This window comes from Macrotis lagotis, chromosome 2 (assembly GCF_037893015.1).
Source record: "Macrotis lagotis isolate mMagLag1 chromosome 2, bilby.v1.9.chrom.fasta, whole genome shotgun sequence".
Lineage (NCBI taxonomy): Eukaryota > Metazoa > Chordata > Mammalia > Peramelemorphia > Peramelidae > Macrotis > Macrotis lagotis.
Genome location: NC_133659.1, coordinates 268705639 through 268730479, shown reverse-complemented (window position 1 = coordinate 268730479; position 24841 = coordinate 268705639). Strand labels below are relative to the sequence as shown.

The window sequence follows — 24841 nt, the reverse complement described above, 5'->3', positions numbered from 1 at the left end:
GATTAACCAAAGAGGACAGTACATATAAGAGGTAGCATGACAAAGAAAGAAATCTAGTCTAGCAGTGTGGATATCTAGGTTCAAATCCCAACTATGCTACTTATAATTGCAGGTGAATCACTTAAGCCTTCTGAGAACCAGTTTCTGCCATGCTAATAGGGAGATAATGCTACATGTAATATTTATTTTACAGGTTTGTGCAGTTGGAGATTTTATTTTAAAGAGATTTCTGGTCCCTTTAAAAATGCTCCTTGATAAATTAGCAAAACCACATTTCTTCAGAGCTTCTAGTTTAATATCTTAGCATTCCAAGATTGGAACTGAAGTGAATGTTATATTCTATAGAATGGGGTAATCCAAAGAGTTAGTCTTGGAGTCTCAAGGATAACGTGCCAACTGCCATGAGAAAAGTAGGAGCTAGGAAACAATGATGCTGTTTCTGTAGGGAAAAAAAAAACATTTCTACAGATATCCCTTTAAATTAAGGAATATTATAATTTTCATAAATATTAGGACCTTCCTACTGCAGGCTCCAATGTGGATCCCCTGAAGCTTCCTTAAGGCGTTACATTTACATACAGTCAGCACTTTTCTTTTTTTTTTTTTTTTTTTTTAGTTGAGTCTCAGGTAAAGGAAAACTTGGCAAAAGTCATGCAATCTGCCAGGACTCTGTAGCATTCTTTCAGTTTCAGATATCCTCCTTTCCTTGACTGTTTCTTTCACCCACTTCCAGTCAGTCATCTCAAAGGCCCAATGGAGTAGTCTATTATTTTCAGTTATGAAACAATGCTCATTGTCTATTTTTTAGCCTGAAAATTTTGTTTTGTTTTCAATGTTTCCAATAGTTAGGTACGAGAAGCCAGCAAACAACAGTTTTCCTAGTTTTTTAAATTAAAAGTAGATTAAAAATAAAATATTTGAGAAATTTCAAAACTATCTGCTAATTTTTACCCTTCCACAATTTCTTCCAGTAAAGTATAGAAGATCATGTTTTAGAAAAAGAAAACAACCATGATACTTATACACACTATTCCCTTATGGAATACACAGCAAATACCTAGAAAGAAAATATGCAGGACTGTGGATAGACCATTGCTCTTAGAATCAGGAAGACAGATTTAAACTCTGTCTTAGATACTACCTCTATAATCTTGGGTATTCAACTAACTGCTTAGCCTCAACTTCATCTACAAAATAAAAGGATGGATTCAATGGCCCTTACAGCTCTAAATCTTTGATTCCGGTGTTCCACTAAGATGGTTATTAGAGTGTTAACTAGCCATAATTATCTATGACATTAAATGAAGTGTTCCAAATGTTTCAAATGTTTTGTTCTCTGCTGTACATGGGTGACTCATTTTCAAAGAATCAGAATATAATGACTTCACATTAAAACTGGGCTGAATTAATTATATTTGTCTTTGATGATTTCATAACCACCTCCCACACTTTCAGGCTCAGGGTTATCATTGTGAACCTTCGTCATCAACCTACATTTCAATATAGATACTGGGATAGAATTGTTAATAGTAATTTCTAGTTGGTAGAGCTTTCTGGCTATGCTCTTAGACTAGCACACAGTAATACTTAATAATTGATTGCTGACTAATATATTTATTGAAAATAAATGCAGTGTTTTTCATTCAAAGGAAGAAGAGGCTTGGGAGAGGATACTAAGCATAGGAGGATTGTCATCTGGATTCCCCAATAAATTCTCCAAACGTATTGCTGATGGGATAAAGATTTATAATACTAAATTGGAGGGAGCCTATGGGCATATCTTTTTGAAACCTCCCAAAAAGAAGAGACATATAAAGGAAAACACTAGGAGAACTATATAATGCCCTTGTCTTATTCCCAAACAACTTTTGTTGTTATTCAGTTTTTTCTGTCATTTTTCAGTCATGTCTAATTCTTTGACTTTTTTTTTCCTCCAGTTCATTTTGCAGGTGAGGAAACTAAGATAAAGTGATTTGCTAAGAATCACACAACTAGTAAATGTCTGAGGTCAGATCTGAACTCACATCTTTCTGACTCCAGGTCCAGGGGATCTATCCATCACATCCCCTAGCTGCCCTATTTTATTCTTCAGTAAAAAAAAAGAATTAAGAAAATGAGGTTATAAGACCAAAGGACCAAAACCCAATAATGCTGATAACTCCTTACTTTTGACTAGGCAAGTTGACTGAAACTTTGGCAAAAATAAAAGTACTGGTAAGCACCTCACAGAAAATGCCTGGGTAAATTCCCCTCTAGAATACACTGAACTTCTTCATTTTTGCACTAACATTCTCATTCAAAAGAGTACAAATGTGATATAATATTAAACATACATTTATTAAGCAAATACTCTATATAAAGCAACTATGTGTTAGAACTAGAGCTACACAAGCAGAATTTTACAAGTGCCTGTCCTCAGAAAACTTAGATTCTATTGAGAGGGGGAATGCTATAGAGTGAGGATACACCATGCACTCAAATAATGTTAATGGATGTTGATCCAGAGCGTTATCTCATTATTTAATGAATTCCTTGATTGGCAATGGGTTTATATTTCATGCAGAGCTACCATATTGGTGTTACTGGATTTTAGGGCCTAATGATGTCTCAAGAGGGTCGGTTGGCTAGGACTCAGAAAGCCAAACTCTTTTCATGAGAACAACTCAAAAACTGATCCAAAGACAGATATGCTCAGTCACTTTTGAACAACTCTTTTTTTGGGGGAAGCGGGGATAGACCAAAGAATAGTATATTTGACCCAAGTCCCAGGAATTAGGATTGTGTGGGAGAGGGAACTTGTCCTTGATAGTTTTGGGGGAAGGATCATGTTAAATTTACTGATTTATTGTATAGATTCATTCATTTCCAGGCATAGAATTAGTAGACTTCTAAGTCAAAAAAATGGTAGAGTTTTTGCAGAATCTCCATAGCAGAAGCAAACAACTGCTTGACCATTTTATTTGACAGGATAACTTTTGGCCAGATCCCCCCCCCCCATCAACTTCCTGAAAAGTGGTTGGGTTGATTTTTTTTCATTCCCTAAATTGTACAATTCCAACCTTAGAGAAAATAAAACAGATTTCAAAATTAGCCCTGGGAGTTGCTTTGAAAATAATGCTGACCTTAGGAATTAGATGTTCTAGATACATGTTATTTCATGTGTAGCATCACTTGTAGAGAAAGAAGAATAATGGTCAAGTGATTTCTACCACAAGCGGAAAAGTAAAGGTCAAAACAATGAAATTGAAGAATAACTGATTTTTTAGTGAGTTTTATAAATAACCTACATCTAAAAGATGTATAACCAAAAATCTGTTTTCTTTCTGAGGGTAGGGGGGATTCTAAACTACAGTATTGGGGAAACTGGACTTAAATTAAGGTCCTTGACTCCAGACCCAGTGGTCTTTCCATTGAATCACAATGCCATACTAGAGAAGAAGGTAGATTATAACCATCAGAGGTTCTCCTCGATTTAATAGATATCTTCCCATTTTTCTGCGTCTTTTAATTCTTCCACTTTTACTAGTTATCACTAGACTTTACAGCAGGACTATATCATACTCATTGGATAGTTCTCTCTCCTTTTTCTCCAATCTTACATGCTCTTGATTATGTCTTATGCTGCTTCTTTTATACAAGTTATCATCATTAAAATGATATAGCCTCACTACAAATATCATCTGTCTTGTTATTGCTTTTTAGGTAGGCTGCCATTTTGATTTTTCTGAGACTGTAGTCTTTTATGACTTACAACCCTACAACATCATGAAAAAAAATAGTCCCAATGGGAGAATAACAACCTCAGGTTCAAGGTATTCTGGAGGTTCACACTAAAATTCTAACTCTTAACTCCTAAGCTCTTTCTCATAATCTCCAAATCAATGTGTTGATCTTGAAATGTTAGGTAGCTGAAACAAAAACTGAAAAGCAAAGACATTTACAGAAATAAAGTAGTAAGAAACTCAGTTACTGTTAGGTCACTCAAGTTAATCAGTGGCAGAGCCAAGATGTGAGCTCAGGTTCTAGGATTCCTTTATAGAAATCAATTGGGATGTCTTTGATTTTAAAATGATGTTAAAAGTCACAATAGGTATCTTTATCTGCTGTGATTTCATTAACTCAATTGTGCTAATGTTTTACACAGGCCATTTTAAGCATTATGGGCAGATCACAGTTAAAATGATGCACACAATTAGAAAAATAAAACTATGCTTCAACTGAGATTGACAAGTATAAAAAAGGCAGGCAGAAATTATTTTTTTTAAATTTTCTATGAGTAAATTGAAAAGTAATATTGAATTGCTACTACTTTTTATTAACATTTTTTCATGTTCTTGTTGAAAATGAGGTCTTTGCAGAAACTATTTTTGGAGAGATTAACTATTAGATTTTTAAAAATATCTCTCCAGTACCACTTAATTGTCTTCTTAGAAAAACCTTCAAATGGACCAATGACAAGGAATGAATTTTACAGAAGTCATTTCCAAGTATCCCAGAAATGAAAGTGTCCAGATTGTTTTCATTATGAAAAGTTGCAAAATGGCATGTTTCTTGAAGGGGCAATCAGCAGACAAAACATACATTTGGAATTACTGAAAGAGTACATATGATAGAAAATATATTAAGACTTTTATATCAGAAAACAGAGTAAAACAGTATTTTATAAGATACTACATCTCGAATTTCTGAGAGAGAAAATGAGACTGAGAAAGCATCTGGGGCTACAGTGGAAAAAAGAGAAAGTGAGACCTCCAGAACACTGCTGACCAGGAGCAAAGAATGTCAGAAATGAAAGAGTATAACAACATTGACCTCACAGGGCTACTGTGAGGAATAAATGAAACAGCAGGCATGGAAGCCCTTAAATATAGCATAAAGGGCTGACAGTACTTTGAAGAGGATCATAAATGACTGGCAAATAACACATACTACTAAAATCTCAGTCTCAGATCTAGGAGTATGTAATATATAATAAATTTATTCAAAGTCAAAGGCTAATAATTTATTAAATTGCTCATATACATATCTGGTTCTAGGAGGGACCTTAAAAAGCAGGTATTCCAAAGCCCTTAGCTTGCAGCTGAGGAAGTTGAGACCCAGAGAGGTTAAATGACGTAAGCAAAGTAATCCAAGTAGTTCAAGCAGAACCAGGATTAAAATTAAGACTCAGTATCCTTTCAATTACCCTTCAAATCATAACTTTTGTGTCTTACTATGAGAATAAAATTGGCTCCTCCCTTCCATAAAGAGTCCTTTTAAATGGACTCTTTAAATCATAGAATTTTAGAGTTGTGATATATTAATTTCATGCATAAAAGAACTGAAGCATAGAGAGCTAAACTGACTTATCCAAGGTCACGTAGGAAATGTAGCAGCACTGTATCTTCTAAATCCCAAATCTATTTCATATAATTTTCCCAATCCCTTCAACTCATTTATAGAGTGATGCAACTAAACAGTCACTCAAGAAATTAGACATTGTATATATAAATGTATACATGTTTCAATTACCATCAAATTTATGGTAGGAAGGCAACAAAGGAGCACTTTTAAATGATTTGATCTAAATCTACACTTTAGTTTGAAAAAGCAAATTTCCTTTATACCTAAAATTACCCACATGTTACACAATTCTTCTAAAAGAATTTTTAAAAATTCAGCTATACAATAAGGATGATTTTTTAAAAAAATTCTTAAAAATTCAACTGTTCAAGAATATAATGTTTTGAATCAAATTAACATATTATATATTGGCCTTATTGATTTTCTTAATAATTCTCACTATCAGAGATGATCACATTTGATTAAACTTATTTTTGCCATTGTAATTGCCATGTAAAATTTTCTTTCTCCTTGAATGAAAGCTGAAGAGTATTCAATAATTAAGGAAATTTTAAAAGGACATTCCTGCCTTCTTGACTAAGGATATAACTTTCAACCTTACTTTTTAAAGAATTTCTTGGGCACTAATTTTGTAAGTCAATTAAAATCATTATTTGTATAAATGACCTGCTCTGTTCTTTTCAGAGAATATAGGGGTGAAGCAAAAAAAGAAAGAAAAGAAAAGAAAAAGAACAAGGTTTTCTAATCATTGCTGTATACTTTTTTGATGCTAACTGTATATGTGTGTGTGTGTGTGAGATTATTATAATCATGAGGATGCTCCTTTAAAAAAAGATAAACCTACAAGCAAGAAAGGATTTCTTTCAATATTTCTCCTGGATTCTCTCCAATATTAGCCAAATAGACCTAGACAGTTTTAGTGATTACCAATTTTAATTTGTACTTCAAAGCAGTATCCACTTTTCTTTGCATTGTATGGAAGGAATGATGCATTTAAAACAAGAATGACCAAGGTTCAAATCCTTCCCAAACCACTTGCTAGCTGGTTGAACCTAGCACCAACCATTTAACCTCATATAATAGTTTCCTCATCTGTAAATTAAGGATAATAATACCTCTAGTACCTATACCGCACAGATTTGTGGAAAGAATAAAAAGAGAAAATTAAGTAAAGCATGTGATAACCTCAAAGCCCTCTATAATTATAAGCTAATACTCAGGAATTATGATTCTGGCAGCTTAGGTAACTCCCATTGTAGAAACTCTCTTTCACCAAGATGAGGTTGATGAATTAATGGATAGATCTTAGGGAAGTTATCTGAGGTGCACAGACATTAAATTACTAGCGTAGGGCCATAAAGCCAGTAGGTGTCAGAGGCAGGCTTTGTATGAAGGTCATCTTGAATCTAGTATTGCATTGATTAGATCATACTCTTAAAAAAATTAATGACAGTGATAATATTATGCCTTCCACTTGGTAATTTTTAAATAGCAAAACTATTCTCCCCAGGTAAAATTTTTCAAAGAAAGATATATTTTGACACTATTTTTCAAGAAAATTCAATGAACTATTTGTTGATATTTTTCTTCAAATATATTTTTCTATATACTCAAATATAATATAATATGATATGATATGATATAATATATAAAAATTGTGAAAGGGAAATAACCATTGTTGTTGATTCAGAACCATAACCTATTTTTGTTTGTTATGGAAGACCATTTCCTAAGTTAGTAAAAGTTTTTCAGACCTGGTACTAGAGGAAGGCAATGAACATGAGATTTTAATACTTTAAAAAAGGTCTAAAAATGTTGTAAAGCAGAGTCAAACTTTTTTAGATTGAAATCCCAGCTGTGCTATGTGACCCTGGACGGGTTTCTTAACCTCTCTGGGAATCAGTTTATGTATTTATAAAATAGAGATAATAAAACTTGTCTTCTCTGCCTAGCAGGGTTGCTGCAGGGATCTAATGAGATTACACCCTTAAGGAACTTTGTAAACCATCTTGTGTTAAATCAATATAGTTACTATTTTTATTGGAAGGGTAACAAGGCATTGTGAATAGAAAGCCAGTCCTGGAGTGAGATTTACCTAGACTCAAGAGCTGCCTCTTACACAAACCTGATTTTGGATAAATCCTTTAATCTCTAAGGCAACACTGTAAGAATATAAATAACAGGAAAATTGCCAATCTACATCAATGAAGGGAGTTTAAGCATTAGAAGGTTCATAGATCAAAGAAGTCAGAGGTCTAAACCCCTCCCACAAGCAAAATGAAGCAAACAAAAAACATCATTCTTGAAAAAAGGAATTCTTCAAATGTTTACTTCTTCCAAACATTGTGGTTATGTAAAGGGCTTCACCACCTTCTCAGAATCCAAGATTTAAAACTAGAATTAACTTGAACTCACTCTCTCATATATTTAATTGCCAAACCCTGGTCTTTTTAACCAACAACATCAATTGTATTTAACTCCCTCTCTTTAATCACTCAACTTTTCACTTGATCCTATCACAAATCCAAAAAAGTAAACAGATTTGGCAACTAACACATTGTATATAAGCATTTCATACAGTGTACACATTTATATTTTATACTACATGACCACCTGTGGAAAATACAGCAAGAAGAGCAAAACACAGTTGGATCACAATAGTTTATGCTCTAGGTAGCAAGCATAAACATTGATTTTTCTTTAAACTGCCCTTTTGATTTTTTTCTCTTTAGAATTTACTTTCTTCCTGTTCATAAAGAATGGCAAAAGAGAGACATTTGAACAACATTCACTAAGAGATACAGAGAAGAATATCTTTTTTTTTCTCCATCTGAACTCAAAACAGAAATCCATCAAGTCAGGTTCATACTATGATTTGCAAGACTTTGGTTAGAGATGAGAAACCACATTATCATAGTAAATTGGAATGGTTTATTAATAGAATCTGTCATTAGCTTTAAAATATTAAAAATAGAGAATAAATTCTTGTCTTAAAAAAGAAATGGTTTAGGTCTGTCTAGGAGGCTGTTGGACTAAATTATTTCTCAAGGTCCCTCAGGTTGTTATGAAGACCTTACTATGAGTGGCATTCCCATTTTCATATTTAAAAGATAGACCTAGAGTACAAGAATAGCAGGAGACTGGGATAGAATGGGATAAGGGCATTCTAGATTTTAGGACATTATCATATTGATAATGACCACAGTGAGGATAGAACTGTAATTTTAAATTGAAGTTGGAATTGTGACATTTTTAGATCTAGAAGTCCTATTTGAATGTTAGAAATATTTTTATGCTCTTTATCTAAAACTTATGTTTATTTAACAGTGGCAGTAAGGGAATCAACTTGTGGTTTAAATGATGTCAAGAACTCCCCTTCCAGTTTAAAAATTCCCAGTATCCTTGCAAATTAGCAAGGGAAAACTTTGAAGTTGAGTGATTTGCATCTGGCCACCTAGCCAGTATTCTTCAGAAGAAAGACTTGAAGATCTTCCTGATTCCTCTATCTCACTACCCCATATGCACATTTATCCAATTAAAACTTATTTCTTTAAGAAGATTTTTCATTGTTCCTTCTAATTTAGTGGACAAAGATGGTTTCCTTCCTCTTTTTTTTTTAAACTTGTTTTCTTTCCTTTATTTTCCTGATACTTGGGTCCACATTTAGAGTATCTAAATAGTTATTCGGATTCAAACCAAGAGGAACCATTCACACATACCCATGAAGGAAGGATATCTTTACCTGATTTGTTAGACACCCATATAATTGTCTCTGATGAGATATGGCTCCTATTTCCTACTACAATAGTTAATGGGATCTGCCATAGGTAACTGCAAAATAAAGGATACATGTTAAGAATACAACAGCAAGAACAATATACATTTTCTGAGGTTCTGTTTCATATATAATTTGTATTTAAAACAGAAGAGAAAAAACGAATTTGTGAATGTTACAAGAAGTAAGTCCAATAGCCATGGCATGTATTTGCTTCCGGGTCCTCAAAGTTTATGCCAGTATATCACAGGGGATTAGCCAGGTTCTATTGAGTTGAAAAGTCTTTAAATACAGACCCATGGATAGATTGTGTGTGTTGCAAAATTTAGAAAGGTTAGAGATTTATTTTTATTTTGAGTGTTTTGGGCTTCATTTATTTGTATTAGCAGCAACTTTAGAAGTGTTCACCCTAAGCTGTTTTAATGTGATAGTGTGGTGTAATGGAATGGCTGTTCAATTTAGAAAGGAAAGATGCATAGGCACAATCCCTACCCTAATACTTGGAAATATCAAGTCACTTAACTTGTTTGAACCTCAGTTTCCTCCTCTATAAAATAGGGTCTGTAATAATACCTTCCCCAGAGGATTACTGTGAAGCTCAAATGAGATTAGGTATTAGAAGGTTCTTTGCAACTCTGCAAGCCTACATCAGGCAAGAGTATGCTGAGAAATGCTTAATAGCCAGTTCTCTGAATATACATGTAACACTCTTAAGTATTTTTCATCATTTTCTGAAGTTTAGACAATCAACAAAACAAGAAATCAAGTCCTGATTTGTATCATTCTCTGATTTCCAAATTATGCTGAAAATTTAACAACTGGTGCCACAACCCACACCTTCTTGCAGGTGTTACACATAACATAAACATTTTCAGGCTTTTTCTATGTATTGAGAAGTTGTGTTGATTTTTTTTCCTATCCAAAGATACTATTTATTTTATGAGGTAACTGTCTATATGGGGTGGAAGGGTTATAGTGTATAACTTTGATGACATAAAAGACAGAAGGTATCAATAAGATACTTCTTTTCAAAAAATTAACAGTTGATTCTTATGAGCTGGTATGTGCTGGCACCAGCATATCTCTGACATTCCTTTAATATGAACTGAACTGTTGGGGATGAGCCCCACAGACCCATGAAATAAGGAATAAAACGTGATAGTAGCATGCTGATTTTAAAATTATAGTTAATTTTTAAGAAGTCAAAAATAATGAAGGCATCAGCTTTGTGAATGATAGCTTTATATTTTACAACAGCACAAATGAGCTAACTTCTGTTCCATGAGTTTGATCAACAGCATATATCACTCAGTTCCATTCAATTTTTGGAACATATTAGAAAAAGAACTGAGTTTTTCATTCAATCTGCTGTTTAGAAATCACTTACTGACTCCCAGCATCAAGAAATTAATTAACAATAATTCTATACAATAATATTCCTTTTGATTATTCTTTATAGCCATTCCTTGAGAAGGGATTATCTCCATTTTGCAAATGAATAATGGCAGAGAAGTTAAAGTCACATAATGTTACTTAACAAAATTCAATATAAAATCTTAAAGGTTTTATTCCCCACCTTCCACATCAAAAAGTTCATTTACCACATTTTGGTTTTTGTCTTGAGGCATAGCTGCATCACCTTTGTAGGAAATGAGAGCATCTTAACGACATCGGTAATCTTTATAATGATGCATATTGGTTTGTAACATATATTAACTGATCATTTTCACCATGTATTTGTTTGCCTCTACATTAGTCTTCATTAGACAAGTAATCTTCCATATTGAAATATCAACAACATTAGGCCAATTTCTGGTTGAAGTTATGGGAAAAATGATTTTAGAAATATAGAGGGAATCATAATATATTCTTAATAACAGGAAAAGCATTCAGCAAACTAGATGGTGTAAAAAATTGAATAGGTCAAATTCTTTTATTAGGAAGATAGGAAAGGAAAAATGAAAATTTTGTTTTGTACTTAAAAAGGCTTTCTAGGTCTCCTCAAAAAAGAGTCAATTTTTAAAGTCATATAAATATAATGCTATCTCAGTACAATGAAAAAAATGCAAATCTTATCTTTAGAGCAATTTTTCAGAGGCATAGCTTAGGGCAATAGAATTTTACTCAAGCTGCCATTCTGTATCCCATTCTGATAATAATAATAATAATAATTGTTATTATTATTATTATTATTATTATTATTATTATGTTTCTGTAATCTAAAATTCAAAAAAGTGAAAAATATAGGAAGACTTATTCATTATATTCTACCTCTGTTTTAACTACTGCAGAAAGTCAAAATGGAAAGTTTAAAAGCCAGAATTCTAAAATAATATCCTTAATCAGCAACCATTTTTTGAATGCCTGGGACAGCTAGGTGGCCCAGTAGATAGAATACTGGACCTGGAGTCAGGAAAACTTATCTTCCTTAAATTCAAATCTAACCTTGGACATTTACTAGCTGTGTGAGTGTGATCCCTGGCAAGTCACTTAACTCTGTTTGTCCAGGATTAAGTAAGCTAGAGAAGAAAATGGCATGCCACTCCAGAATCTCTGCCAAGAAAGACTCAGATGGGATTGTGAAGAATCAGATGTGGCTGAAAAATGGCTGAACAATAACACTATGAAACACATTCTATATCTGATGACAGATAGTAGGAAGTGTTAAGATACAAAAGGGTCAAACTTAATGCTTTGCATTAAGAAGTAGCAATGATTTCTATTGATTATAAAACTCTAACAGACCAGAATCATATCTTTTGTTCAATGTGTTTTCTTAAGCACCTAAGATAACTGAGGCACCCTCTGGGTATTCTATAAATTCTAGGGATCAACAGCAAGAAAAGCAAGGTAATTGATACCTATGACATGAGTATAAAGTTTAAGATTTGTCTGACCTCTTTCCTTTTCTTAAAATAATACTTTTTCTGAAATACATTTATGAATTTTTTTCAGAATTAAATTAACAGGTAATTGGATAATTAATGCAGAGTCACAAGAGAAGTCCCAAATCAATAATTCTCAGCAGGACTAGAGACTAAAGTGAAATGGTTGTCAACTTGTGGTCAAAGTTATTTTTTTCTTACCATGGAGAAGATGGAACAAAAGGAGAGACCTGTGATTTACCTATGTGGGACCTCCTGGTGTGGAAACTTGCTCTCTAATGAAAATAAGTCAGTGATACAGAACTTATACTCACAGAATTGCATTCAGAGGTTAAATGATTGCAAAATAGTAAGGAAATAAAGAATATAAAAATTAGTGGTAGAATTTGAAGCCATCTCTACCATGTTATGGCCAAGGTAGGCATCTTGAGGGCTAAGAAAAGAGCTTAAATTTAGGGTCCAGTCCAATTTTGTTGGATAAATCGTAGTAAAAAACGTATTTCTATACTCCTTGTCCTCCTCACCACATCAAGTTTCTTCCAAACTCTAGAGAGAATTTAGTACAAGGAAGTAATGGAAAGATAAATGAGTCTACACACACACACACACACACACATACACACACACAAACACAAACACATATACACACACCCCAGAGTTGTTTTTGAAGTGCCATGCAAATAACTTTTAAGCTCTTGGATCTAGAAGGGACCAAATAGAGATCCTCCAACTTAAGGAATTCATTCTGCAGAAAAGGAAGCAAATTTTCATTGAAGAAAGTAATTAGTCCAAGGCCACATAGGTAGTAAATGATGGGGCCAGGATGCCAGTACAGATCTTCAGGTACTGATTGCTTCTTACTAGACCACATTGCCTCCAAAATGCATTTATTTCATCGCAGAACTGCAATTACCATTCTTGTAATAAAGCCGATAAGGGAATAGCATTAGGTCCAAAAAGAAACAAACCTTTTATTCTGTGTCCACATAAGCTGTTATTCTAGTAAATAACTAAATTAAAGAGAATATAATAAAAACTGGCAGGTTCCTCTCTTCTAGGTTACAACAACACTGCTTAAACCACAGAGGGAAAACAAGATCTTTAACTATACTTGTGTGTTGTTTACAGCAAGTACTTTATAATTTAAGGACACTTTCTAAACAGGAGATACAGAATCAAGTAGCTGTTCAGATGTAAATCAGTTAATTATACAGTATTTGGATTATATAAATCCAGGGACTAAAAATGATTTAAAGCATACATTTTTTATTATATGATTTCTAACATTAACAATGGGTGGGTCCCATGAGTACATGTAGGCCATTCCTCACTTTTCTCAAGGACAGATTTCAAGATTATAAATTAGCAAGCATATCCAGATTCTGTATTCATACTCTTTTGAAAGACTAAATGTTTGAGGGATATAAAATTGTGTTTTTTCTGAATTTTTCATGCAATAATTATTTGTAGCTTTCATAAAATCCATTTAAAAATCAATGACTATATGGTAATTATATCCTTTGTTATCACAGGTTAAAAGGCTGGAAGATGCTGAAGAAAGCTGAGTAAAGATACCTAGGTAATATGCAGTGAGAGTCAGCCTAAAACAACATTGGGTTATGTTGAAAAGGAGATTAACTTCTGAAAATGGATTATATTTTTTCATCTTAAATCCAACATGAATATTAGAGACTCCAATTTATATGTTAAATAAAGAAATTCAAAATACCAAATAATTTACTATTCTATCTCAAAAATCACTAGATTATAGTATTTACGCATGTGTTAGACTGATTTAAAGAATGCATATGACTCTGAAAATTTTTAAGATCAATGCATGTTTCTGAAGATTTTTAAACAAAGCACACTCTGTCAGTCTGAAATTTCTTGATTGTAAGCACAATATCTTTAAAAAAAACTGAGGTAGATCTGAAAGAAGTTTCATGACAGATGCTGAGAAAATGGCCAAACAATTTCAGTTGTCTATAACCAGTCTTATAGTTTTTAGGATAGAAAGAAAATTCAGTGGACCTGATGAGTAGAATTCTTAGACTATAGGACTCAAAGAAATCCTTCCAGTAATCTTACAGCTATATGACCTACAGTCTTCTGTTATCACTACCTTCATATATAAAAAAGAACCTAAAAAAAAAAGAACTAAATATCCCAACATTTGGTGCACATTCATGTATCAGTTGCCTACAAGCCATATTTAGTAATTCAACCATACTTTCCAGACTTGTTCTAAACACAAGGCTAACCCCACATTCTGGAAGCACACTCTTTCTCATTTCTCTCCCTAAGGATCCATTGTTTTCTGAACAGATTCAAAACAATTGTTAATTCCTTTGGTGACCCTTCTCTGATCTTTCTTAATCAACAGGTTATCTTTTATGTCCTTTTCTTTTTACAAAGCATATGTTTTCTGTTGAATGAGATTTCCCAGCAGTCAGGTATTATTATTTTATTTTTGTCATTGTCTATTCATTGAACATTGCCTTGTTTGAAAATAAATGTTGCTGGAGTAGAATGTCTCATACATGGAAGGTGCATGTAGATCATAGATTTAGAGCTGGAAGGGATGTAAGAGACCACCAAATCCAGTTCCTTCATTTTATAGATGTGCAAACTAAGGCTTAGAGATAGGAAGTGATTTGTTGAATGTACTCCCAGCTAATCAATGTTTGCAGTAGGATTTCAGTGAGGCTTTTCCTGATTTTTGAGTACAGAGCGTTATCATAACATCTATCCATTACCAATCATAAATCATAAATGTCTGTTTAACAGAATAAAATAACTCCATCAACTTTTTTCTGTTTTTAAAAATGAGGGATTATAAGTATGGAGCATTGTAGATAATGCTAGATACCAAGGAGGTACTGCTTTGTTTTGCTGGACTATTTTTTTTTTCATTTTATTTTGTCATAAGGGATAAATTAGAAAAAAAAAGGTGATAGAAAACAAAATATGCTAAGAATGAAAAAATAGAAAGATAATTAAATCTATCACCATAGAAAAAGCTAATACTGGACACTTTTTATGAGACATATCTTGTTAATAAGTTAATCACTATTAGTTAGGGAAGTAAGAAGATATAATGAATTATACTACTTGGTTCCAGATGCATATACAATTTGCAGTATTTCTGGAAGATAGGGAAAGTTAATTTTAGTGTAAAATCAATTCTTAACATTGTATATTAGAGATCCAGGAGATAATACAAAGAGGGGGAAATTGATTCTGAGTCATAACTAATCCTATATATTGTTAGAATGTTACAGTCTGTTTGTTAAATATCCAGTGCGTCCATGAAGGGAACAACCTACACAATCTTATGCTAAATTCTTGACTGTATGATACAGGAATTAAAGCACTGGTCTTAGAATCCAAAATTCTGATTCTAACACGAGTTATTTGATTCTGAAAGTCTAACAGCTTTTAGAACTGAAGGCATTTATTTCATGTAAATATATTTATGCATCTGTATCTCCTGTTAGAATATAAGCTCCTTGACTAGAGGAAGCTCTATTTTGGTTTTTTAAATTTCTACTACCAACTTAGTACAATGTTTGAATATTTAAAATGTTTATTGATTCATTATATATGTAATCAACCTTCTGCAGCATGCCCAGCTGTTACATGAACTCTAGGAGGAAACTCACCAACTCCTGGAGAAGTTCATTCCACATTGGGATAGCTCTAATTGTTAGAAAGTCCCATACCTCTTATTTCCTTGAAGCTTTCATCTACTACTCCTGGTTCTATCTTCTAGGTACATTTAAAGAGCAAGTCTTTCTTCTGCAAGACAGCCCTTTTACTACACAAACACAGCTATTATTAATAGAGATGGTTTGAAAACTGTATATTATGTTCAAAATAGCAATGGGAATGTAATGGGGATAATTTATGATAGGGAGGAAGAGAGATTTCAAAGATTTTACTTAAAGTAGTTTTGATCCCACCTCACCAATACTAACTAGTAAACTAATCCAGATTCTGAATAGCAAGGATTTGACAAGTTTGGTCATTTTTTTTATAAGTTCTTTAAATACAAAAAAAAAGTTATTTCTTTTTTATGGAGCAAAATAAGCATGGTATAATAAAAAAGATGATTGCACATGAGACTGCAAATTTGTTATAAAGTGTTATTCAGGAAATATAAAAATGCAAACTTTTCTTCTTAAGTAAATGACATCAGGAATTTCAACTATGATTCTTTCTCCTTTCTAGTGAATAAGTATCTATGCAATGTAGATGGAACAACATTTATGCATACATTTAACACATTACCTGCTTTTAAGGAAGATAATAAAGATGGACTTCAGGGGAAGCTAGAGGTGGGGTAGTTAGGTTGCAAAGTGAATAGAGCACCACCCCTGGAGTCAGGAGGATCTGAGTTCAAATAAGAACTCAGACACTTAATAGTTACCAAGCTTTGTGACCTTAGGCAAGTCACTTTTAACCCTATTGCCTCGCAAAAAAAAATTAATAAAATAATAAAGATGAACTTACAAAATTATAATACAAAAGAAAGCAAGATAATTGCAAATGATAGATTCAAAACTTTCAAGAAAGGTAACTTCCAGCTGGGACAGTAGAAGAACATTGAGATCTGAGCACATGGACATACCATCTTCCAACTATATCATTTTTCATTGGCTGTTCTTCCCTTCTGTTTTGTAGCTTCCTTGGTTTCCTTTAAATTCCAAGTCTATTTTCTGTAAGAGGTCATTTTCATGACCCCCCTCCAATGTCCATGCCAACCACTCCTACTGTAGCACCTTCCCTTTGGAATTACTCCCCCCCCCAAAAAAAAAAACAGAAAAAGAAAGAAATTACATTCTATTAAATGTGTATGTTTAATTACTTGCACATTGACTCCCTCATTAGAATGGAAGTTCCTTGAGGGAGTCTACTAGCCTTTCTTTGTCTGACCCAAGCTTGAAACAGAACCTAGCCCATAAAATGCTCATTGGCTTAACAATTCAAAGACTTCTTAAAAGAGACATCATCTAAGTCAAGTCTCAAAGGGCTTCCATAGCTGGAAGTTGATGAAAAGTCTATTCCAAAGTTAGGGATATGGGTAAGTAAGCACATGGAAAAATTCTTTTCACTATTTTGGATCCTTCTAAGTGCTAGTTTCTCCCTCAAAACAACTTTATATTTATATACCTTGAATACATTTATCTTTCTTCCCTTTATTCCCTGTGCTTATATATGTGAATACATTAGCCTTTTCATTAGAAAGAAGTTCCTTGAAAGTAAGGATTCATTCATTTTATTTGGATAAAGTCCACCAGAACAAAAAAATAACTGCAATAGACCAGTATTATCTAAAAAGCTCCCTTGGAGCTTTTACATGATGCATAGAGATCTCAACAACATTAGCCAAGAGATCTCAAGCCACTTAATAAAATGTGACTTAGAAGCTATATTCTCTCTCCTTGGGATGATTCTCATAAACAGAATTTGGAGAATGGAATAGGCAAATAGTTCAGAGAAGAGACTTCCAGGAAGAGGTCAAAAGAAAGTATTGAATTTTTAAGTCTGAGTTCAGACTATACACTAATAACAATAATTAGAGTAAATAATGAGTTGGGAGTGCAGGCAATCAGACAAGATTGAAGGATTAGGCAGTTACCAAATATCAGAGCTGGCAACAACTCAAGGATAGAAGGGGACAATTAGAATATTATTAGGTCAGAGCTCAGGCAGATATTCGGAGCAATATATCTCTACATAGAGGATTGCTGGCCAGAAATTCCTTGACACTAAATAAACTTCTCCCTCAGCAAGAGAATTGTTAAGTTTTTCTTTTAGGGTAGAGAGCAATCTCTAGAAACAGTGGCTCCAAGTATAGATGACTAGAAGGATCTGCCTGGCAGATACAGTAAAAGCATTAAGAAACCTTGTACATAAGCACATCTAATCTGTACAGTTTGCTTCCTGTGAACAACTTGTTGAAGTCTGATCTATTTGAGCCATGATTTAAAACCTGTTTCTGTCCTAAGCCTTCTTCCAAATTCAGACGCAAGAAAACAACCATGAATCTCTTGATTGCTAGCCCTTATACAACCAATCTTGGAGCTAGCCTACTGGGTATGATTTTCATTTTTCGTATAGATAATAAATTATATTTAATGTGTACTCTAAGTCTCCAAGCTCCTGGTAGCTCTTAATTTTTAAAGATAAAGGGAGCAAGCATGAATAATCTAATCTAAGCACTTTATTTTATATTTTATATCTAAATTTCAATCACTTTCCCCATCAAGCCTGTTTGCCAGAGCTATTTACAAGTAGCAGAACTGACTAGCCTGAGTATTTCCTTATCTTTCTTTTCAAATTATTACCAGACCAAATGGTATAGAGGAAAAAGAGGAGAATTAAACAAGAGGAGATATCTACCAACTAAATAATCAAATAATCCAGTTTTACATTTAAAAAAAAAAAGCTAAGGTAAAGGAACATTTATTTGCTACCTACTACATTTCAGGCACTATATTAAATATTGTCTCATTTTATCTTGACAACAACCCAGGGTGGTAGTGCTAATATCCCCATTTTAGAGTTGAGGAAACTGAGGTAGATAGATGCTAATTGACCTGCCAAGATTCATAAAAGTCATAAGCATCTGAGGTTAGATTTGAATTCAGGTCTTCTTGACTCCAGGTCCAGTGTTCCATGTACTGTATCACCAAGCTGACTTTCAAAATAAAATAATTTAAGTGTATCACCAACTTATTGTATATTTGATTTCTATTAGCAACAAAAGTGGAGAAAAATAGTATCATTCAACATAAAGCAACTATATTACTGATGTCATTTTGAAAGTAGTTCAATAGAATTAGAAAAGAATTTTTTTTCCTTAATGGGATTTGTTCAATATTCGGTTTTAAAGGTTTTCCCTCTTTTATAATATGTGGTATGATTTCCAAGTACTTCAGCAAACTTAATTGCAACAATAGGAGAAGCTACATTTTGTGCTATTGTAAATGATAATAATAAGCATTTGTGAAATGCATTAAGGTCATAAAATACTTTATAAAATGTTAATTTTATATTTGAAAATTCATCTATACTGAATTGCAGGTTCTGGAATATGGTGTTTTAATTTACTATGCATTTGTCAGATGGTCAACCAAAGTAAGAAAGAAAGGTCAACAAAACCAAAAATGAAATCACAAGGAAATGAAACTATACAAAATGACAACTTCAGAGATGCAATCATAGGGTTGTCAAATTGATTCTTCTAAAGAAATCATCTTACACAGTGTTGGTAAAAGACCAGCACAAAAAACAAAGCAAAACATATATACAACTTTCCAAATGTTCAGTTCTTTCAAAAAAGACTTAGTACCTGTTGTTTCCAAACTCAGTGGTCTTGACTTTAGCTCTGCTGTCATAAATAAAACGTTGTTGGGTAATGGTTATCATATTGTCAACTGTTCCATTTCCCAAGATGGTAATGACAGGATAACCCATCTGGAGAGTCCATTGATCCATCACTTCTTGTATGTTTACATATTTTCCATTCTTTCGTAAAGCCTATAAAAATCAAGATTTAAAAAGCTAATTTATTAAAGTACTATTAACAATTAGCTATTGTTAAATGTTTACCTCTACAGTGCACATTTTAAATTCAACATCAGTGTTGCCAACATGTGCCAGTAAAATTAATTTCCTTTGACCTAAGGGAAGACTTTCTGCCCATCTCAGGTATAAAATGACTTTGTGAACATTAATATTTTAATGTAATGGAAGATAAAACAGAAATTTTATTATTGGAACAAGAAGTACCTAGAATATCACAATTAAAAACTTTCAGTTTTTTTTTCAGTTTGTCTAATAGAGCATGAAATATTTACCATTCACATATAGGATTATGTCTGATTTTGAAACTCCCAACAGTTTTTCCTTTAACATGACAGGTGCTTCCATAACAAAATCCTATTTCAATGGAAGTATGATCAGTCTGATGGGAAATGCAACTTTAATCCTGTGGGTATTTAGGGTAAAAAAGGCATGGGTGGCATTAAGTGTTCTGGCTAGGGGTCATTTACATAACAAAACAAGATACAGTCTCTCCTTAAGCTCACATACACACACACACACACACACACACACACACAGACACACACACACACATACATGAATACAAAGGTAAGATATGGAGCCCACAAAGCAAAATATACTTTACCTCTGACAGTGTATTCCACAGATCATTTCTGGCTGCATTGCCATATTTATGAATGGTTAAGTAATCCTAAAAGAATATAAATCAGTAATTATAATTCACAGGTCAAATAATTACTGACTCAACAACTGAAAGTCATTTTCGAATTTGATTTACTATCCCCATTTGTAGGAATTGCATTAATACAAAGAGGGAGACCCTGAGATCCTGGTGATATTTTGTAAAGAGATTAAAATTAGCAATTAAAATATTACTGAGATTCCACCTATAACACTTTTTTAATTAATTCATCAAATAATACTAATTGTTTAAAAAATGGAGCCCAGGGAGACCATAATTTCTTCCAGACATTAGTCTCCTTACTCTTCTCCACATATTACATTCCATCTGCCATTTTTCTCCCTTTGTACAAGCTGTCCCCTATTGCTGGTAGGCATTCCTTCCTCATAGAATCACTAGTTTCCTTCAAAGCCAAATCAAGGGTCACCTTCTATGGGAAACTTACCAAAACACATGTAATACATGGTTAGGCACTCTACCAAACTAGCCTGATCCTCCAAGTTTCTAGCACCTTTCAATCAGAAATTAGCATATATATATAGATATTATATATATATATAATATATATATATTATATATATATTGAATTTAATCATCTATACACATACTTCCATTCCTACACTTCCCCTAATGGAACATAAGTACTTTTTAGGGCAAGGATGTCTTAGGTTTTGTTTTATTTTTGTTTGTATCCTCAAACAGAATACCTGGCACATGATAGATACCTCATAAATGCTTCTGAAATTAAAGGGAATCTGATTTTAATTTGTCAGAGTTTAGTATAGTATCTGACACATAGTAAGCACCTAATAAATGTTTATTGACTAATTTCTTTAAAAAAATAATAAAAATAAATAAAAATAACCCTACTGCAATCTATTTTTTATTGTTGTAGGTCAATCTATAGTGGATATAAGAGACCTGTTGGTGCTGTAGAAAGCTACATATGCTCTGAAATCCTTAAGGAGAAATAAAAAAGCCATATGCCTTTCATCTTGAAACCTCAGAGAATATTATTTTCCTTAGTAAGAAGGAGAAGAGAGAACTCAATCAACTGCAGTATGTGAAAATATTTTTCTTTATGAGACTTTTACAGTATCTATATCCCCAGGAAATGGTGGAGCTAAGACAAAATAACATATTTTTTTTTGTTCTTTGTGGAGGGGAAGGGAGGGTTGGGGTGGTCACTATTAGAATTTCTGAGTCATAGTCTTTATCCGACTGTAACCTAGTTGAAAGTTTATTCAGCTCTAGATTATATGACTGATTCTCCTTGGTTTCCCTTTTAGTCACCAAAAGACCACAGAACTGAAAGAGTAGGTGAGAGGGAGACCCTTTTCCAAAAGTGTGAGTACCTTCTCTACACTGGCTTTGAAGTTTCTAAATCTTTCTGTGGGGGACAGGCTGCCTAATATAAAAATGATATGTATTTGCTTTCAGAGCTATGACCTACAAACTAATATCCAATAAAGACACTCAGTGCTGAGTTTGTCCTTATGCAGCTCCAGTTTAGGACTGGGACCTCCCTGTCCTCATTTTTAACCATTAAACCTACACTCTACCCTATTAGTATCATGTCTCCCCACTCCCTTTCTGCAGAGCCACCATTTCTATCATTATGAAACTAACTGTTGGATATACAATTCTCTAACTTCAAAGGGAAGAAGGAAATTGGAAATTGCCTATTTGATTGTAAATCAGAAGTCTCTGCTTCCTTGGGAATGTTCATCATCTCTCTCTACCCAGTGGCAGTAGACAAAGTCCTCATTTATGTGAAACTGTAGATGACACTGGAGGAATATCCTTTTAGTGGGGATCTGTGCAGCATGGGGTATTTCTGGCATAATTCAAATTTGCTAAGTACATTTTCTGTTGTACAACTCTAGCACAGGGGACAAATTCAGTCTTTTGTCAATCACTCATAGCACCACAAGGAGTAGCTCTCATTTCATCATAGGCTGGAAAAACCAATTCCTAATGGCAATGTGGGCAATGTCAGAAAAATAACATTGTGGTGGGGGGGGAAGACAAAATCATAGAAAGCATCCAAGACTCCATTTAGGATAAAGGAATAACACGTAAAAAGAATTTAACACAGAAGCCAAAAGCTGCATTTAACTACATTCCTGAATTATTTATTAGTCCATTTTCCTTCTACTGATCTTTATTTTGCCATTTACACAATCAGAGCCTAAAAAATAATGGGTTCAGGGAGTATTTGTTTGCCCTTCCAACATTTCTTTTTCTTGTTCTTCATTTTAGGAAGTGATTATTCTTGATCTCTTTATCTTATCTTTGTCTTAACCTAAACTCAATCATTAAATGGGCATTGTCTTGGTCAAACTGCAACCTTGGAATGACAGACAAAGTTTTAAAAAACCAAGGTCTCCCATTGCAACTAGGCTATCTCCAGTCATCCTGATCCATATAATCTAGCCACTGATCAGTGACTCTGGAGGAAAAAGTGAAGCTAATGACTTTACACAGCATCCCCTTACTTAAATCCAACTCACTTGCATATCATGGCATCACCTTTGATGTCATGGTCTTCTTTGAGAAGGGAGGATAAACAACAACATATTTATTAGGAGTTTGAATATATCATGGCCCACTTTGGTAGGGGCCCATTTGGAAGGGGAGAGGAGGAGAGTCTAAATTCACAAATCACTGCTAATTCTTTAAGAAAAAGATACAGATTTAACATTTTTTCATAGTGGAGATGAGAATCCTTGATTATCAAATCCAGAGAGGTTATTTCCATTAATTTAAATTTAATCTTTCCTTCCAAATGCACTAATTAATTTTAACTCTGTAGTCATTTCTTGATTAAATCAAACTCTACCTAAAAATAAAACCTGAAATGAATGTGTGCACTTTTTTTAAAGAAATAATCTAGAACATGGCAATGGATAGTACTCATTACAGTGTTGACAATTCATTCTTCTGAATTGTTAGTTAATACTGATGGCAATAAATACAATTTTATATAATGCTTAGATACATATACACACATATGTGTATATATATATATATATACATATACACACATAAAGGCTAAATATACCAACACTAAGCAGAGTTGGTGTGGAATAATGGAAGTGGATAGAGAGAGACAGACAGCTTTACAGCCAGAATGATTCTAGTTCAAGTACCACCTCTGACCCATACTGACCCTAAGCAAGCTAAAATTTATCAATGCCCAAGTCACTCTTTTCTAAAACTGAAGGTTGGGAAGAAAATATTAATGATCATGGGTACAAAAAAAAAGTGAAATAGCAGGTCCAATCCCTAACTCTCTTTAAGGTAATTCATTAGTTGAATCTGTGAATAGAGTCCAAAGTCTGGAGGCACTAATAACAGTGCCTATTTACTAACTTGTATGACCCTAACTACAAAACGGGAATATCAATAGAGTTGAGGAAGATTCAGAGAAGTTCTGTGGACCCTGGTTCAGAGGTGGTTAAAAGAGAGCTCTCACATACAGGAATTTCTTTTTAACCAAAGCTTTTTACTGTCACAAAAAAAAAAAAGCCATGGATCAAGATGCAGGGTCAAACTAATTGACTGACTGTGAGAAGGTAGGGGAATTTTTTTTAATAGGAAAATTTTGGAACTCAGCCAGAAGATCATTATTCTATGGAAATTTCCATCAGGAGGGTTCTCAGAATTGAGTTCTCAAGATGGTGGAATGGTTCAAAGAGAATTCAGCAGGTGTCCCAAATATAGAGTAAGAATGATGATAAGGAGTAAGGATGTGCTTTGTCTAACAAAAGCAGTTCTCTGTACTAGGGTGAATTTGTAAAGCACACTCATGTCAGTATTCTTCCATGTGGGGCTATGTACCTCACAAAGCTCAAGTTAAGCCCTATAATTTCACAATTAACCCACTCAACAGCACCTACGTGGCAGGTTTGTTATGAGGATAAAATGAGATAATATATGTAAAAGTTCATGGCATCCTGCCATGCCCATAGGAAACACAGAGAGCCACCGTTTAGATTAAACATTTAAAAAAACTACAGAAATTAATTTAGTATTGGGTTAAAGATTCAGAGTGGGGAAGTATTTAAGAGATTTTCTAACTCCCTCATTTTTCCAGAACTGAGGCCCTGAGAGGTAAAATGACTTGCCCAAAGTCATACACAGAAAAAGCTGCAGAGTTGGGATTTGGATAAAGATCCTATAGTCACAATCTAGCATGAAAACCATGCTGCTTCCTATTGTGCATCTGAGGTAGAGGGTTTGCATTTTCCTTTATACATCTAATATATCATTACAAATCTGAAAACCCACTAACCATGACAAAGTATACAATATCCATATTCATTCATGTCTAAATATATATGGGTATATATAAGTAAGTATGTGAATATATATATATATATGTATGTCTATTTATAAGATGAATGGAAGTCTGTACTCTACATTGTCAGTGGAACCCATGTTAACATAGGATCCTTCTGTTCTAATGCAGGTAACTATACATTTTCATTGCTAATAATCCCTCTCTTGGCTTGCTGTCATTAACTTCAGGTCATCAGAATTTCATGAGCACCAACCAATAATAATGATATCCTTGCCACA

At 33.5% G+C, this 24841-nt stretch overlaps 1 protein-coding gene across 1 annotated transcript in view; it reads right to left on the bottom strand.

Annotated features, from left to right (window-relative positions):
* The window catches only part of TRHDE (thyrotropin releasing hormone degrading enzyme), a 475008-nt gene that overhangs the window by 108563 nt on the left and 341604 nt on the right, over nucleotides 1-24841 (bottom strand). Inside the window, exons 8-10 of the mRNA XM_074220778.1 lie at nucleotides 20201-20266; nucleotides 19361-19548; nucleotides 9086-9174 (exon numbers count right to left, since the gene is read on the bottom strand). Coding sequence (XP_074076879.1) covers nucleotides 9086-9174; nucleotides 19361-19548; nucleotides 20201-20266 — 343 coding nt within the window. The remainder of the gene's footprint in view (nucleotides 1-9085; nucleotides 9175-19360; nucleotides 19549-20200; nucleotides 20267-24841) is intronic.